This window comes from Balaenoptera ricei, chromosome 7 (assembly GCF_028023285.1).
Source record: "Balaenoptera ricei isolate mBalRic1 chromosome 7, mBalRic1.hap2, whole genome shotgun sequence".
Classification (NCBI taxonomy): domain Eukaryota; kingdom Metazoa; phylum Chordata; class Mammalia; order Artiodactyla; family Balaenopteridae; genus Balaenoptera; species Balaenoptera ricei.
In genome coordinates, this window is record NC_082645.1 from 113,187,150 (window position 1) to 113,200,789 (window position 13,640).

At 40.5% G+C, this 13,640-nt stretch overlaps 1 protein-coding gene across 3 annotated transcripts in view; it reads left to right on the forward strand.

Moving 5' to 3' along the window:
• The window catches only part of CAB39 (calcium binding protein 39), an 87,807-nt gene that overhangs the window by 60,632 nt on the left and 13,535 nt on the right, over positions 1 to 13,640 (forward strand). For all 3 annotated transcript variants that reach the window (XM_059928913.1, XM_059928914.1, XM_059928915.1), the window contains exons 3-5: positions 2,514 to 2,678; positions 5,025 to 5,143; positions 10,327 to 10,495. In XM_059928913.1, coding sequence (XP_059784896.1) covers positions 2,514 to 2,678; positions 5,025 to 5,143; positions 10,327 to 10,495 — 453 coding nt within the window. The remainder of the gene's footprint in view (positions 1 to 2,513; positions 2,679 to 5,024; positions 5,144 to 10,326; positions 10,496 to 13,640) is intronic.

Genomic DNA, 13,640 nt, shown 5'->3' on the forward strand with positions numbered 1-13,640 from the left:
CGTGGACCTAGATCATTCTTTAGGTACCATTAAAGGCTGATGTCCTCTGAATCTGTGCTAAGTAATCTCCCTGAAGTAATTTCTGGTCATAAATATTTCAGTTTATTTAGCTTTTTATAGCCTTTATGTTTTTCACATATCTTTAGTATTCTACTTTGTTGGCTTATTAGCTGTAACTGTTTTGGTTTTTTTAGTGGTTCTTTTAGGACTTACAGTGCATGCCTTTTAACTTGTGGTTTGTCTTCAAGAAATATTATACTGCTTCATGTATAAAAACCTTAACACTGCCCCCCCTTGGAGCTATTGTTGCCACATATTCTTGTTCTACATATGGCACAACCCCAAAATACAGTTACTTATGCTTTAAACAGCCAGTTGTCTTTTAGAGACTTTTTTTTAATAATGGAAAAATCTTTTCAATTTATCCACATTTCTGTCTCCAGTGCTCTTCATTCTTTTCTGTATACACAGATTTTCATCTTGAATCTCCTACCTGTAGGACTTCCTTAAACATTTCCTATAATGCAGGTCTGCTGGTGACAAAATCTTCCAGCTTTTCTGTGTCTTAAAAATTCTTACTTCACCTTCAGTTTTGTATAATATTTTTACTAGGTATAGAATTCTACAGTGACAGTTTAGTTTTGTCTTTTCCCCAGAATTTTAATGATGTTCCTCCACTATCTTTTGACTTGCATCATTTCTGTCAAGAAGTCTGTTATTTTTTGATTCTTTGTCTGTAATGTTTTCCCCCCCTCTGGTTGCTTTTTAGGATTTTCTCTTCACTGAATTTAAGCAATTTGATTATTCTATGCCTTGGCGTAGTTTTCTTCCTGTTTCTTGTGCTTAGGATTTTTTTGAACTTCTTGGCTCCATAGGATTATAGTTTTCATCAAATTTGGAAGTTTTTTAGCCATTATGTCGTCACATATTTTGTCTGTCCTTCCGCCTCCTCTGGGGACTGCAGTTACACATGTATTAGACTGCTTACAGCCATCCTGTAGCTCACTGCTGTGCTTTTTTCTCCCTCTCTTTGTGTTTCATTTTGAATAGCTTTTATTGCTCTGTCTTCATAGTTACTAACCATTTCTTCTGCATTGTCTGCTCTGCTATTAATCCCACCCAGTGTAATTTTTATTTCAGAAATTTTAGTTTTTATTTTTAAGTGTTTAATTTTGGTGGGGTTTTTTTATGTCTTCCATACCTTTATTACTTAACATGCTCGTTTTTCCCCTGAACGTACTGACTATAGTTATAGTAACTTTTAATGTCCTTGTTTGATTTCTAACATCTGTGTCACTTTGCAGGGCTGTTACTGTTGACTGTTTTTCCTCCTCATTATTGGTTGTGTTTTCCAGTTTTGATTCTTTCCAGGCTTGCTTGTAAGCTTTTTGGAGAGCAGAGTTTAGTCCAGGGCTTATTTTTTATAACAGCGGAGACAAAACCCTTTGAGAGCTCTGCTTTATGCCTGTGAATGTGAGGTTTTCCATCAGGTCGATGGGAGCCTTGCGTGAGCTCCGTGGCTCTGCTCCCTGGCCTGGGGTACTTTCCTCACACGCGCGTGCTTACCAGCACTCAGATAGAGTAGCACGCGAGTCTTGGCAGGTCTCCGACACTCCCTTCAGTGTAGCTGTCTCCTCCCTGGTACTTTGCCCTGCAAGAGCACCAAGTCTGCTTGGCCTCCATAGACTCCCGGCTCTGTCTCCTCACGTGGAGATTGCCTGTTCTGCCTGGCTTCCCTCTCCCTGTGACGTGGCCTGGAAATTTCCTCCGGGCACGCAGTAAGCTAGGGCAGTTGTGAGGTGCGCTTCGTCTGTTTCCCTCCTCTCAGGAATCACTCTCCTGTGCTGCCTGAAGTTCAATGTTTAAAATTCATTGTTTCAAATATTTTCCTCCAATTTTTGGTCTTTTTCATGGGGGAAGGTAAATCTGACCCCTGTTTTTCATCTTGCCGGAAGTGGAAGCTTTTTAGTGACTTGTTATTTATTGCTAATATTTTAGCTTTGCGTTCAAAGCCTCTTTCAGCTTCGTTTCTTCTGTCACTCCCTTATTCCCTCCACACCTTTTCTCTGACAGGCCCTGTGCTGCTTCCTCTCCCTCATCCCCGGTTCATGCCATTCGTTCCCCTCAATCTCCTTCTCCCCAGCCAGTTCTTGCTTGTCAGTGTCTCTCCGTTCTCATGGTCAGCTCAGGTGCCTCCTCCATGTTGTTTCCCTCCCATTTGAGCAGAACTGAACTTTTTCTCCCTGTTCTGTTTCTACTACAACAACATTGTTTTCAGCGGTCAAGTATACAGGTTGTGAATCTGTTGGCCTTCCCTGTCGAGCACATATGTCAGTCCCCACATGTGCGCACACATGCAGGTTTTGACTCCTGAGGGCCAGGATGGGGCTTGCCGATCTGTGTGTCTTGTACAAGGGTCTGGGGGTATGTAATATATAGAGAAGGTATTTAGCAAGTATAGGTATGTTATATATATTTGTGAAAATGAATTTTCTCCTCTCCCCCAAAATCAGGCTACAGAAGAAGTTTCCAAAAATCTGGTTGCCATGAAAGAAATTCTGTATGGCACAAATGAAAAAGAGCCACAGACAGAAGCGGTGGCACAGCTCGCTCAAGAACTGTATAATAGTGGGCTCCTTAGCACCCTAGTAGCTGATTTACAGCTCATTGACTTTGAGGTAAGAAATCAGTTTTTTATTTTTCAAAAACACTGTTCGTAGTCCTTTTCCGCATGTTCTCTCCTCTGAAACATTTTAAGATTCCTGTTGGGCTCTTGGCTCAGGGGTACTGACCTGTAAGCATACCCGGGCTGCCTGCCTAAATGAGCGGGGCCAACGCAGGAACTCAAGGGTATCTCGGACTTAGGCCAGGTTTTTTCCCCCTCTTTCACTACATCGTATATGAAGTTTTTTAGGTATTTGTTATGCCCTTTCATTTAGGCTGTATTTAATAAACAGCTGCTGGTTTACATAATTCACTGGTTCTTGGTCTCGAGGAATAAACAATCTAAAGAAGACCATAGAGTGTTAGAATTTTTGAGGTAGATGAGATCATAGAGAACATCTAGATTTTTTTGTTTGTTTGTTTGTTTTTAACCTGCTGAGAACTCATTACAGCAGAGATTATATGTGTTTTGTTTGCTTGGCACTGCTTTTAAATATTTAAATGAGGATAACATTAAAACAGCAGGAGATTTTATACACAATTGTGAATTTCTGGCTTCCCTTGAAAAATTTGGCAACATTGGGCCTTGTAGTCTTGTGTGGCCCCTCAGCCCGTGACGTTGGCATCCACACTTGGGTGAGCCACAGACAGCACAGCTTGTTTTTTCTCCCTCGGCCTGCTGCGCTCATTTGCATTTCCTGCTCGTCCCTGGTAGGCGTTTGAGATTGGTGCCCAGGCTTATGCAGCCAGATCATCCCATGTTGGATATTTAGTGCATTTATTAGTGAGAAAAATCGTCCTTGATACCAGTCGGAATAAACTAGTCTGAGAAGTGTGTAATGAGGGGCTCTGGCGTGGTCATGAGCAGTCTCCTCGTTGACTCTTTGTGGCTGTGCTTTGTTTAAACCCCAGTGTTTATCATCCTGAGGGATTGTATGTCTATTCAGGTACTTGGAAAACCAGGGGAGAAAACGACAGACACCTGTAGCCAGATTCAGTTTTAGAGAAGGGTGGGGAAGATGTGGTTCAGAGGTTACTTGAATGTATTATCAATAGATAATAAAAGAGAATAAAAATTTATGTCTATCTTTTAGAACAGACAGAACTATGATATTTCCATTTATATAGCTGGTTTCATGTATCTTTAATAGAGTGTCAAATTCCAACAACAACGGTTTTTATCTCCACTGCAAAGGTGGGAGTGCACTGGACCATCCAGCTCCTTCTCCTTCGTCTACCCACCCCACTCCCCAACCTGGACCCTGAATTTAATGTTCATTTGGGACTTTAGAGACATAAATTTAATTTAAAAGAAATGTGTGCCCTTGAGACTGGTTCTTCGAGATTGCCATTACTACTCCTGACCTAGCACAGGCCCCAGGGTGATCTCTAGTGCTGGAAAGCTAGCGTTTCACTCACTCTCCTGCAGACTTGTCAGCCTTATAAAGTGGCAGTTCTGAAACATCTCTTGGGGTCTACTTCTCCATTTGTTACTTTCTTGTGCAGCTTTCTGATTATAAGTTTCACTGTATTGTGTTAACATCTACCTATTTTGTTTAGTGAAGTACAGTGGTGTAACTCTGATCTCTGAACTATTGCATCATGTGATACTTAGTACCTTAATTATCTATATATAAAGTTTTTCCCAAGTACACCTTTAATAGGAGGACATGTCTACTTGCCATTAAAGCTCAACTTCTTACAGAATTCTTTCATTTTTATTACACTAACAGTACAGTTTCTCCTTCCATCACTATAAAACGAAGCTATATGTATTGTTTACAATACAAGCATCCTATTTGAAGCTGCTTGGATGGGAATCAGATCCCTGAACAATGTAAGCATATAGCAAGGTTTTGTTTTTCATATCTGAGTCAGCGTGATTCTGAGAGTTAGAAATCATTGAAATTATATATAGTAAGATTTCACTTTGTCAACACATTATTCATGTCAAAAATACTTTACTATTAAAACTTAGGGACTTCCCTGGTGGTCCAGTGGTTATGACTTCACCTTCTAGTGCAGAGGGTGCAGGTTCGATCCCTGGTCGGGGAGCTAAGATCCCACATGCCTCGAGGCCAAAGAAACAAAACATAAAACAGAAGCAATATTGTAACAAATTCAATAAAGACTTTAAAAAAATGGTCCACATCAAAAAAATCTTAAAAAAAAAATTCACTATTAAAACTTAGAATTTGAGATTACGAAGGAAGAAATAAAATAAGAAAATTTAATGTCTGTGAACATTTTTAAGTCAGATATTCAGTCCTAATTATAAATATACAGTACCTAGGTTTGAGTTTATTTAGGGCATTTTGGCATTTAGTCAGGCATTTTGATATTTTTGTCTTCCTTAATAGGGCAAGAAAGATGTGGCTCAGATTTTCAACAATATTCTCAGAAGACAAATTGGTACAAGAACTCCTACTGTTGAATACATCTGCACCCAACAGAATATTTTGTTCATGTTATTGAAAGGGTATGTATAAAGTATAATAATGTAATAAGATTTATATTTTTGACTTGAAAAATAAGAAAGAAAGATGGTCTTGGGCAAAAGCAGGATGGTGAATGTCAGAAAGCATTTCCTCTGTAGTTTCATCAGCTCATTTTCCCGTAGTTCTGGAACACATTTCCCTCCTTAAAATTTAACCTGTGAGCTAAACTGAATTTGAAAATGCCCATGGGATTTTAAAGTTAGGTGAATTGTGAGCCTTTAAATTCTCAAACCATACATGACTGAAGAAAAAAAATAAGTCCTCTGTGTTCTTGTTTCTGTTCTCTAAGATGTAAAAACCTTAATTGTTGAAATATCAGCTAAATCATGTATTTAAAGACATCTTCTTTGGACGTACATGCACACTGTACTGCAGTAAAGGCTTCCCAGTAAGTGGAGCTTGGATGCTATATAGCCTAACCTTGTTCAGTCAGCAGTCAACAAAGTACATGTTTATGACGTATTTCCCTTTGCTTTTCACCTGTGTGTGTCTACTCACTAACCCACTTAATTTGGTAATTCACAGTGCATCTTCCTGGAATTACTGTTGGACCAAGCAGGCATTTATCTTTGGGTAGCCTGTCAGTTTCCAAAAAAAAAAAAAAAAAAAAATCAAACAAAACCCAAAAAAACCTTAAAACTAAAAGTTAAAAAAAAAAAAAATCCTCTTCTCCCTCATCACTGATTGGCAAGGTAACCTCCTGTTGTTTCACACCAGAGTTGTTTGCCAGCTCTGGGTACATGTGCACTGGTGGTGTTCTGTTAAATTGGCGGGCAACTGTTTTATTGGCATGACTGGTGGTGTGAATCAGCTTGCTCTCCTACCCCAGCTTTACAGCTTGCCTCACTCTGATTCATATCTCTGTGGTTTAACACTTCCCCCAAGTTCAAACTCGTTTAGACAAAGCATGAGTCAGTGCATGTGTTGGATGCCAGCATTCTATTTCCTTCTTTCTAGTTCTAGCTATCTATGTTGCTTCTTCAGATGTTGCCATACAGAATTTTTGGCATCTGATTTTTTGTTGTATCAATCCAGAGCTGCGTGTATGAACATGTAGTGAGTAGTCTGAAATTTTAGTGTTCTTAGAGCAGCTGCCAGATGCCTTTGTGTATTTTTAAAGCCAATCTTCCTTTTTCCATAGAAAGCAGCGGTTATTAAAATCTATGAATTAGTTAACTCTGCCTGTGTTTTCACTTTAGAATGGCCAGGGGTATGATATGAACATTGTTTAATGTCATGTAAAGTAAGACTTTTGAGGTAATATTTAAAGAAAGGTTTCAAGCTCTCAACTGAGCTGGCCAGAGCAGAAACTTCAGCTTAGGGAGGCGAGGAGAAGACACTGGTTGTTGGGATCCCACAGAAGCCCTCCCCCCACCCCTTACAACCCCTTTCCTACCTGTCACCAGGCTTCAACAATTACTAACATTTATTAACATTCTTGTTTCATCTATTCCTTGCCTCCTGTTTTTCCTCCTCAAACATAACATCACTTCAGTATGCATCCCTAGTACATAATAAAGGATTCTTTAACATAACCATAATATCATTTAAAAACCTAATACTATCTAATGCCCATTCAGTGTTCAGATTTCCTTGATTTTCACCAAAAATGTCATTTTTCATTTTGTTTAAATCAGTTTTCAAGCAAGGTCCGCAAACTGAATTTGGTTGATATGACTCTTAACTCTCTGTTAATCTATAATAGTTCCTGCCCCCTTCTTTTAACACCATTTATTTGTTGAAGCAACTGGGTCATTTGTTTTGCAGGAAAACCACATATTTGGGATTTGCATCCTGTGGTTTCACCTGTAACCATGTTCCTCTGTCCTCTATTCTCTCAAGTTAGTTTGATTAGATTCAGCTTCAGTTTTTGGGGGGCAGGAATTCTTCATGAATGGGATTGTGATGGGATTGCTTCCTGTTGGGCAATGCAGGTTGTCCTACTTCTGGTGATATTTAGATTGATCAGTGGATGTAGGTGTTGTCAGTCTGTCCATCATAAAGTTCTCCATCAACCCTTCACCTAATGGTTTTAGTATCCATTGAGGATCATTGTCTAGGTTCAAAATGGTGATTTCCTAATTCTGTTATTCCTTCTCTGTATATTAAATGTGTTTCGTTCGTCAGCAGTGACTTCTATAGGAAAGACAGAATAGATGCTTGATTTTTTCCACCGTATCATTTTTTAGTATAATCGATTGGTGCCCTAGCCACTTCCTTAGGTGAGCAATGAGTATGTTATTGTCTTAAGCACCATTATGACCTCAAGTTTTAGGAGGTTTTAAAATATATTTGATGTGTCTCAATCCATTGCAGTCATTATGACCAAATTTTTATGTCCAAATTGCCCCATCTTGGGCTATTGGGAGCTCCTTCAAATTGGCTCCTATGTCCTTTTGGCAAGACCCCATTCATCTTTGATGGCTTCCTTGCTGTCTGGCACAAGATGTCTCTTGCTCATTTTGTACAGATCCTGCCTCAGACCCGGAAACAGCCATTTCTTCCACGGGCCCTGTTGAAACTACCTGTTTAAGATGTTTCTGCTTTTTGGGAATTCCCTGACAATCTGGTAGTTAGGACTCGGCGCTTTCACTGCCCAAGGCCCAGGTTCAATCCCTGGTTGGGGAACTAAGATACTGCAAGCCATGCAGCGTGGCCAAAAAAATAAAAAATAAAAAGATTTTTCTACTTTTCTTGATTAATTAGTTTGGACTACTTTAACGCAATACGATTATCCACTCAGGCTATAAGTATTGACACTTTGATGTTAGACATTTGGGGGAGTTATGCTAACAATATTAGTGTGCAGTTGAAAATAATCGTGTTGCTAGTGTTAGTCTAAATCTGGAGCAGTCGTTTTTCCACTGGCGATTTAAATGTTAATGTGCTAACAGGTTGTACAGCGTAACTGTTTACCTTGTACTCACTGGTTTACGTTTAATCATTTAAGACAAGCTTGACAAACTGCCATCAAAACCTGCCCAACTTGTTGTACCAAAGTGTCTTACCCTTGTCTTTCTAGTCTCCTGCCTGTTACAGATCAGCACAGATGAATTGTATGATCAGCCATGTTGTGAACAGACATTTTAATCACCTAAGAGCCAGTAAGCATTCTAGCTGCCATGCCATAAGTGATACAAAGGAACGTGGTTTTGATCTTGTTGAGGATCTGTGATGAACATATGTACAACAGAAGGATAATACTACTAGATAACACTACTAGTGGATTTCAGGGGATAAAATGTGGGTTTAGTCAATAAGGCAAGAGTTGGTAACAGAGATGGACTTAGGATTGAGGTTCCGGATAGTTTCAAATTTGCATAGGCAGAAAAAAGAGTGAGTACAAGGGCAGGAATGAACACAGTGATTGACAACAGGAAGGAGATAGTCGGAATGTTTTATGGCATAGTGGGAGAGGAGTTGTACCAGAGGAGTAGCTATGATGTGGGGAAGCCTGGACATCAAAGCCCAGACGTTTGTCTATTTGATTAGCAAGAAGAAATCATTTTAAGCTCCTAAGCTGGAAAGGCTATTGATACACTAGTCGTCGGATAGATTTGTTAAGACAGAGCTTGAACAGAGGTGCTGGTTAGGGGTCACTTGACTGACATGGTGTGACTTCATGCAGCACTGGGAATGGATAAAAGAAAATGAAACTGAGATATTGCAAAGAAGTATTTAAAAGGAGTGGTGGCATTGAGGATGGGAAGGTTGGGAGTAGGTGAAGAGGGGAAGGTTTAGAACTGTGCTGTTCAATATTGTACCTACTAACAGCACGTAATTATTTAATTTTAAATTAAATTAAATGACATTTAAAATTCAGTCCCTCAGTCATACTAGCCAGATTTCAAGTGCTCAGTAGACAGCATAGTTATAGAACATTTCCATTATCAAAGAAAGTTCTGTTAAACCTGTTTTAGACCCAGGTATCTGAAGCAAAATAGTGATGCCATATTAGACTTGTAGAGTTTATGGTAGGCCTTTAACTGAAGTTGTCCAGAAGCAACAGAAAATGCCTAACTACAGCCCAGGGTAGATCTGAGCTGGGGCAATTTAGGAGCCATGGAGGGAACCATGAGATCGTAGGAGCGTTCACTAGCAGGCCAGAGGCAACAGAGGAAAGACCTCAGCCAGGCAAGAAACAGAAACAGAGGAGGTAGAAAGGAGAGCTGGGAGGATTTTTCTTTTTTTAAAGAGAGAGATGCAAAGATCTGCATTGTCAGGAAATTAAATAGCAGAATTTATGAGAAAAGACCATTCATTTTAGCGAAGCGGAGGCCTTTACTAGTAAAACGTTAGGAAATGGATTCGATGGCAGGAAACTAGAGGCACTGAGTGGGGAAGGAGATTAAGCCTGTGTGTGCAGCTTGAAAGGGGGTGGAGGAACAGAGTGGTGTGTTTGAGCAGAATGGCAGAGTCCAGTCCGAGAGGTTTGATGTACATCAGAACGGAAGAGTCTGCTGGGCTGAGAGGAAAACAAGGTTCTCTTTCTGATCACGGGGAAGGAAGAGACGAGAGACGTTGAGATGGGTGTAGGGGAAGGCTGTGTGGAACGCTGGTGAGGGGTGCCGTGGCGTCCCCTGTGTCCGCTGCAGGAGCCCTCGGGCATCCCTGACCAGGCACTCGGTGACATCCTCTGTCGCATTTATGTGTTGCTGCCAACGGTCTTGAAAGTACTATTTTGAGTACTGAATTGAAACAATGAAGTATAAATGCTGTTTATTTGATAGACCCGTGTAGATACTATGCATTTTAGGAAACTGTTTTGCTTATTTCATATTGTTTTTTGATTCAGCTTTTGGTTTTTCTGAATTGATGAGAGCACCGCATGTAAAACTTAAACCCTATTTGGAGGTGTGACCCTGTAGGCGTCTCTGCAAATCTTTTAGCTTAAGTAATGAGCTTTTGTTCTCATGATCGCTCTCACGGCTGTTATTTTTCTTTGGGTTGAAGCAGTCACCACCAACTAAATGTGTGTGTGCCCTCTAGACTAAATCCCTTCGAGCACATATTCTACTCTGAGAGAGATGCATTTCGTAACCTGCTCTGTCACTTAATTAGGACATGTCTGAAACTTCCTGTTCTAAAAATTGGAACTGTTAGGGTTTTTAAAAGAACAGTGATGGGGAAAAAAAGCAGTCATGTTTGTCTTTTCTTTTTGCAGGTATGAGTCTCCAGAAATAGCTCTAAATTGTGGAATAATGTTAAGAGAATGCATCAGACATGAACCACTTGCAAAAATCATTTTGTGGTCAGAACAGTTTTATGATTTCTTCAGATATGTCGAAATGTCAACATTTGATATAGCTTCAGATGCATTTGCCACATTCAAGGTAACATAAAAACTATAAAATTCTAAATATACATACAAGTGAGATTAACAGGTGTGCTGTTCTTCCTAAACCTTCTCTACCCTCCAAGTCTATACATGGCTGCCCTCTAGTGGGAAGAGAGAAGATATATTTAAAAGTGTATTGTGACTCAGGTATACGCATTAGAGTCACAGCTAAAAAAGGGTAGAAAAGTTAGATTCTAAAGTCTGTCTAAAAGGCAAAAAGTCCTGTACGGTCAAAAGTACACTTTTCTGTTAAATTGCCCATCAAGTACGGTATATAGATATGCAGTACATGTGAAAATCAGATTTTTCTCCTGTGTTGGAACATACTGCAGCAGTTTCTTTGATTCAGCATCAGACAAAGTAGTTGGCTTCTGTTCAGGGCCGTTGTTAATTTGCAGTATACTAGAACCACACTCAGGACAGAGATTTCCCTATTGTGGACAGGCCCAAGGGCACAGTGGACTTCTGTCTCCCATCTCCTACTCAGGCCAGAGCTTGTTTATTAAACACAAGGGGTGGGGGGTGCAGAATCACCAGTGCTCCTCCTCCCCCCGCCACCCCCCCGCCTACCTTGTCTCCCTGTTGTGTGTTTGTGTAAATTAAATACACAGATGATATGATACCACTGTACAACATGCACATTTTTGTTCTGAATTGCAAAGTTCTGTGCTGTTTAAGGTATGTAGATAAAGCAGTAATGTTTATTAGTGTTTTTCACAATGAGAGCAAGCCTTTATACGTTATATTCCCTTATGTAAAATGTCTGACCTCATAAGTGAATATTTAGAACTGTAATTTTAATATAATCAGAATTTAATATACTAACCTGCAGACTGCTGTGCTCAGAAACCATGAACACTGTTACGGTGAGAAGTGGCCACTGTTTTTGTGAAGGTTCACTTTTATGTATAAAGAGCCATTGAGATAATGAGCACATGTCTTGGTCTCTGAATAAAATTTGTCCCTCAGGGCGATTGAACACCCTCAAAATGGGATGAAAGCCTGGGAACCTGGCTATTAGGCTTTCACTTTGAATGAGAATAAGGTGAGAGGTGCCTAGGGATTCTTAGAGAGGATGTCAGAAGACCTCAGATATTTATATGTTAATGTACAAAGCAAAATGAAATGAATTTGAGATTATAACATAGAGCGGTAAATATGACATCTTAGGTATCACTGCACTTGGTGGAATGGGACTCATGACCTGGGATATATTGATGGAAGGGGACGCCCCATTCAAAAGTAGCAGACCTGTTGTGAAGGGAGATGTAGCAGCACCATGTGTCAAGAAGGGATACTCCTGGGTGGGAAGAAAGCCAGAAGCCTGAGCCTGGGACACTCTGGGAGGAGGAGGGTGAGGGCAGAGGAGAGGAGCAGCAGTGGGGTGGGAGAATGCAGCCAGACCGCCTAACCAAGAAGAGGACACAGGTCACACGCTCCTGGCACAGTTGGCTCAGAGGTGAGAGAGATGTGCTGACTAACTCTGTGCCATAGATGTGAGTCCCTGATTGGCCTTGCTGATAATTCCATCTCAGTTAGGATTGCTTCTTTGAATGAAATTCTCACCAAGAAGAAAACGGTGGTGATGGAATCACTGCGGGTAAAGCAACCCTGTCGGGTCGTGGTAGCCAGAGAGGGAAGGATTGGGCAGAGTCAGGCAGGTATTCCCTACCTGAAGAAGGGAAACTTTAAAACCATGCAGGATTCTAAGGCTGAGCTGTAGAAGAGAGAGCAGTGAGGAGCGAGCGTGGCTTCTGTATCTCAGCTGCTCCTGATGACACAGAAGGGGCGGAGCTAATTAAAGAGCCTCCTGAATGGAGAGCTCTCCAAGAAGCAAAGTTAAGTAGAGCCCAAAACTAAGACAATATAGGAGAGGCACAGACCTATCAAGGTACCACCCCACCCCTCCTTAAAAAGTCTGGTCGGCTCTGGTCTCACCTTCACACCAGAGGTGCTGACAAGAAGGGAAGGAGGACCGCTCCTCTTCTGGTTTGCTAATGTCTTCTTTGCAAAGAACATTTTTATAGCAGAAAAGAATAGATGGTTCGTGCTCTCCTTCGAGAATATGACCAGAGCTACCTTCCCAGAAAGTGCACTCTACACACAGAAACTTTGAAACAAACACAGCTTATCCATAACCCTGGATTTAAAGTCCAAGGAACAGATGCTGAGTCTTAAAAGGAAATTAAAACTACCTGCGTGAAATATGTCTAAGATTCATAGCTTGAATGAATGGGGTTCTGAGATAGTAAATCAGTGGCCAAATATTTGTTCGTGATTTTTTTTTTTTTTTGAGAAATTAAGGAGATGGGGAGGGACATCAGAAGGCCAACAAATATATTTCCAATTTTCCAGAGTAAAAGAAGGTAGATTCCCCAGAGAGGCTGGTGGAGCTCGATATTATACCTGTGTAAGGTACTAGAAAGTATTGCTAAAGAGATGATTTCTGAGCATTTTGGAAAGGAAACCGTGTACCCACAGCCAGCATGGATTCACTAAGAGTAAGTTCAGTCATACTAATCTCATAGACGCCAGTAGATCAGGGGGCTAAGGGCGTGGCTGCCTGGATTCAGTTCCCAGCTCTGCTGCTCGTTTAACCTCAGTCTTTTCATCTGTCAAAATGTAGGTAATCCTAGTATGTCAGGGTTATTGTGTCTTCACATAGTATGTGTGCAGTGAACAGTAGCTATTAGAATTATTCCTTTATGACAATGTGGATATATTAGATGTTGAATAATTGTACAGGTCTGTTTTCATGGAAACAATGAAAAGGTAGGAGCTAGATGGGGTTTCAGGGTAGCAATTCATAATTAATTGAATGCCATATCCATAAGGAGCCAGAAAATGGATTGCCACCCTCCTGGAGCAAAATTTTTAGTGGATTTGTCTTTACTCAGCACAGCTGAACATTTTTATTAAAGACTTAAAGGGTGATAACAAATGTATACCATGAAGGGATAGAAGGCAGATAACAGAGATCCTGAAATAAGGCCTCATAAAGATCCAGAGAGGCCAGAAGATAACAGGTTGAAGTTAAATACAGATGAACTGAGGTCTTCCTCCTGAGGACTCAGCTCTGTGAATATGAGATGTGGGAGTAAGGCATAATAATAATAGGTAATGCTAGGTGTAATCGTTAC